The sequence below is a fragment of the Chionomys nivalis genome, chromosome 13, assembly GCF_950005125.1.
Source record: "Chionomys nivalis chromosome 13, mChiNiv1.1, whole genome shotgun sequence".
In the NCBI taxonomy this organism is placed as follows: domain Eukaryota; kingdom Metazoa; phylum Chordata; class Mammalia; order Rodentia; family Cricetidae; genus Chionomys; species Chionomys nivalis.
Window position 1 is genome coordinate 26531561 of NC_080098.1, and position 3996 is coordinate 26535556.

At 44.7% G+C, this 3996-nt stretch overlaps 1 protein-coding gene across 1 annotated transcript; it reads right to left on the reverse strand.

Moving 5' to 3' along the window:
• Nucleotides 1–2976: 2976 nt before the first annotated feature.
• On the reverse strand, nt 2977–3522 carry LOC130885988 (ubiquitin-40S ribosomal protein S27a-like). The gene has a single exon (XM_057787857.1). It carries the CDS (start codon nt 3479–3481, stop codon nt 3011–3013), a length of 471 nt encoding a protein of 156 aa, XP_057643840.1. The 5' UTR covers nt 3482–3522; the 3' UTR covers nt 2977–3010.
• Between the last annotated feature and the right edge of the window lie 474 nt (nt 3523–3996).

A 3996-nucleotide genomic window follows, 5' to 3' on the forward strand; every position in this document is an offset into this window, starting at 1 on the left:
ATTATATTTTCTATTAAAACAAAATCTTTGCAGGCAAGCCCATGCTCATTTGCATGGTCTCTGCTTGGGTGCAGATGGTGACTACACCTCCAACCGCTGTGATTAATCCAGACACACCACCGTCCCATTAACCATGAGGTGAGAAATGAGCTTAGCTATTCTCTGGGGTTACAAAGAAAAAGGCATCCATTTCTGAACCACTCAATTTCTTTTCATCCCAAGTCCAACCTGAGTCCAGAGGCTGATTTATTTCATAGCTCTAATACTTTTTTGCCGAGTTTCAACTCCTTTCACTGTATCAGCTAATCCCTTTCAAAGTTCTCAGTTAAAAGGGACTTAACGGGGGGGGGGGGGGGGGACGACTTATTGACATTTACTCCACAGGTTTGACAAGAGAGTCGCCAGGGGACTTTTTCCCCTGCGCTACTTGGAATCAAAACAAGTGGTCCCAGGTAACCAGACAGATCAGGCTACTGTGGGGGCCTGGAGTCTTACAGGAAAAGACAATGAATGTGTTTCTTCATTGGCAGGTGTGGTCTTGGCCCCATGGATGCCTTCGTCTGTGTCCAGAGGTGGGTTTCATCTTCTGACTTCCCTCTTAGATGTCAGGAAGGAAAGTGCAAGGAAGCCATGTTGCCCACAGCTCACACACACACACACACACACACACACACACTCCAACTGTTCTCCTGCGACATTCACAGGAAACCTGGCTAATGCCCTTGTTATGTTCTGCACCATTTTGCTGCAAATGTTTAACAGGCTGTGGGTGGCTCTGTCTTGTGTTAAGGCACCAAGAATATCAATGAGGTAATGAGCTGTAGGAGTGAAACCCTCCAGGGGCAGGACTCATCAATATATTCCTCCTACCATGTCCTCTAAGACTAGGTTAGCTGTGTTTATTTACAGCTATGGTATTTGTATTCCCACAGATGGCTTTGGGCAACCCCTGAATCTACCCAGCCCATCTCCATTCTCCTCTTTCTTGTGTGTTTTTGGGTCAAGCATGTCTGTGACAGTGGGAAGCTCACCATGTGGGTCTGAATTTCATTGGGTACACACAGTATGTCTATCTACACTGTTTGTGAACCGGTGACAATTCTGTTGGCTAGTGACTACGAGGGTATGTTGCGAAGATAAATATCAATCCTGAATGCAGGTAAATAATGTAGAGTAATAATACCCACTAAACAAAAGAGTTCTTAGTTTCCTTTCTTCTAACACTAATATCCATAATCCAGCAAACTCTATAAGGACAGTTTCTTGGTACATAGTAAGATCTTTGGTCCTCTTTTGGATGATTCAGATAAGGACAGGTTACCTGCATTTCTCCATCTAGAATGATCAGTTGTAACACTCCTCGGGGAGCAACTTGCCCTTGAGTTCCCAGCAATACTCATTCTGGAACATTATTCAAAAACAAAATAGAACAGTAGATCTTCAAGGAAGAAACTCTGTGTGTCTCACATCTGCCCTGTCAATCTCTTCCAACACCAGTGCCCTATACAACTCAAAGAGTCCCCCCCAATCCAGACACCCTCCTCACGTAAGACACCCACATCAGAAAGATAGTACACTTGCGGCGCTTGGAGCAAGAGTGTCCTCCATAGGCTCATGTATGTGAAGGCTTAGTCATCAGGAAATGGCACTACTTGAGAAGGATTAGAAGGTATAGCCTTGTTGGAGCAGCTATGGTCTTGTTGGAAGAAGTTTGTCACTGGAAGTGGGCTTCAAAAGTCCAATCAAGGCCCAGCGTCTCTCTCTTTCTGCAGATCCAGATGTAGACCTCTCTGCTGCTTCTCCAGCACCATGTCTGTCTGTGTGCTGCCATGTTTTCACCATGGTGATAATAAACTAAACCTCGAAACTGTAAGCCAGCTTCAGTTAAATACTTTTCTTTATAAGAGTTGCCGTGATCACGGTGTCTCTTCACAGCAATAGAACAATGCCTAAGACAACAGTGAACCAAGAACCTGCTAGGGCATTCAACAATGTGAGAGGAAGGGTATGTCCTTCCTTAGGCCGCAGTAAGAGTGGTTCACATTAGTCCATCACATATCTTTGAATACTAGTTTTGAATGCAACTAATTTTTTTAATTCATACTGCTAAATGACTGATTAAAAGAATAGAGTTGAAGAATTAGAGAAATAGCTCAGGGGGTAAAGAGTTTCCTGTGTAATCCAAGACCTGAGTTTGAATCCTCAGGATCCATGTAAAAACTGGTACACATTTGCAGTCCCAGTCCTGGGGTGGGAGAGAGGAGACGTAAATTCCCTGGGACTCTCCAGTGAGTGAGCTCCAGATTCAATGAGGGACCATGGTTCAAACAATATGGTGGAGAGCAATAGGAGAGCTGACATCTACCTCTGACCTCCACAAGCACACACACACACCACACACACATACACTCACACTGCATACACACACATACATGCACATGCACTCACGTGCATACACACACACATACACATATGTACACTGACAGAGCAATCTGCATAAACACAGACACACACACACACACACATACACTCACACTGCATACACACACATACATGCACATGCACTCACGTGCATACACACACACATGTATGTACACTGACAGAGCAATCTGCATAAACACAGACACACACACACCACACACACACATACACACACACACATACACTCACACTGCATACACACATACATGCACATGCACTCACGTGCATACACATACACATATGTACACTGACATACCAATCTGCATAAACACAGACACACACACACACATGCATGCATGCAGAGTACAGAGAAAGAACCTGTTTTTTGCATTCACTCTTACTCTGTGTTGTCACCAGGTGCACACATCCCTCCCTATTTCTCACTGTATTTCTTTTTTTTTTTTTATGTGTAAAATACATGTATATTGTTGTTACAAAGCTTTCTCTCTGTCCCGAATTCGACCGGGAACATCAGGCTTTTCTTTTTTTTTTTTTTTCAATTCCTGTCTTTTTATTTATTCATACACAACTACTTGTCTTCCGGCTTGTTGAAGCAGTAAGTCAGACAGCACTTGCCACAATAATGTCTGTCAAAGTGGCTGGCCATGAAAACTCCAGCACCACATTCATCAGAAGGACACTCCCGACGAAGACAACTAATTTTGCCATTTTCATCCACCTTATAGTACTTGACTACAGCCAGCTTCACCTTCTTCCTCTTATGCTTGTTCTTCTTGGGGGTGGTATAAGACTTCTTCTTCCTTTTCTTAGCACCACCACGAAGTCTCAACACCAGATGAAGGGTGGACTCCTTTTGGATGTTGTAGTCAGACAAAGTACGGCCATCTTCCAGCTGCTTGCCAGCGAAGATCAGCCTCTGCTGATCAGGAGGAATTCCTTCCTTATCCTGGATCTTGGCCTTGACATTTTCTATAGTGTCTGAGGGTTCAACCTCGAGCGTGATGGTTTTCCCCGTAAGGGTCTTCAAGAAAATCTGCATCCTGGCGGTGCTGCCACCAGCGATGGCGGATCGGAAAGGAAGAGCCTTTTATTCTTTTTTAATTAATATTTCCACCTGCTCCCCATTTCCCATTTCCCTCCCCTCCTCCCAAATATTGCCACCTCCCCCCACTCCCCTCCCCCTATCCCCACTCCTCTTCTCCTCCCCCCACACCATTCCCCCTCCCTCTCGATACTGAAGAGCAGTCCAAATTCCCTGTCCTGCGGGAAGACGAAGGTCTTCTATCTACGTCCAGGAAGGTGAGCGTCTAAACAGGCTAAGCTCCCACAAAGCCAGTTCATGTATTAGGATCGAAACCTAGTGCCATTGTCCTTGGCTTCTCATCAGCCTTCATTGTCCGCCATGCTCAGAGAATCCAGTTTCAACCCATGCTTATTCAGTGAATAAGCATGGGTTGAAACTGGACTCTCACTGTATTTCTATTCATTTTTGCCAATCAAATCTCTATTCTCTATTCCCTGCCATGCAAGACAGTTCCCTACAAACAAGCCCAT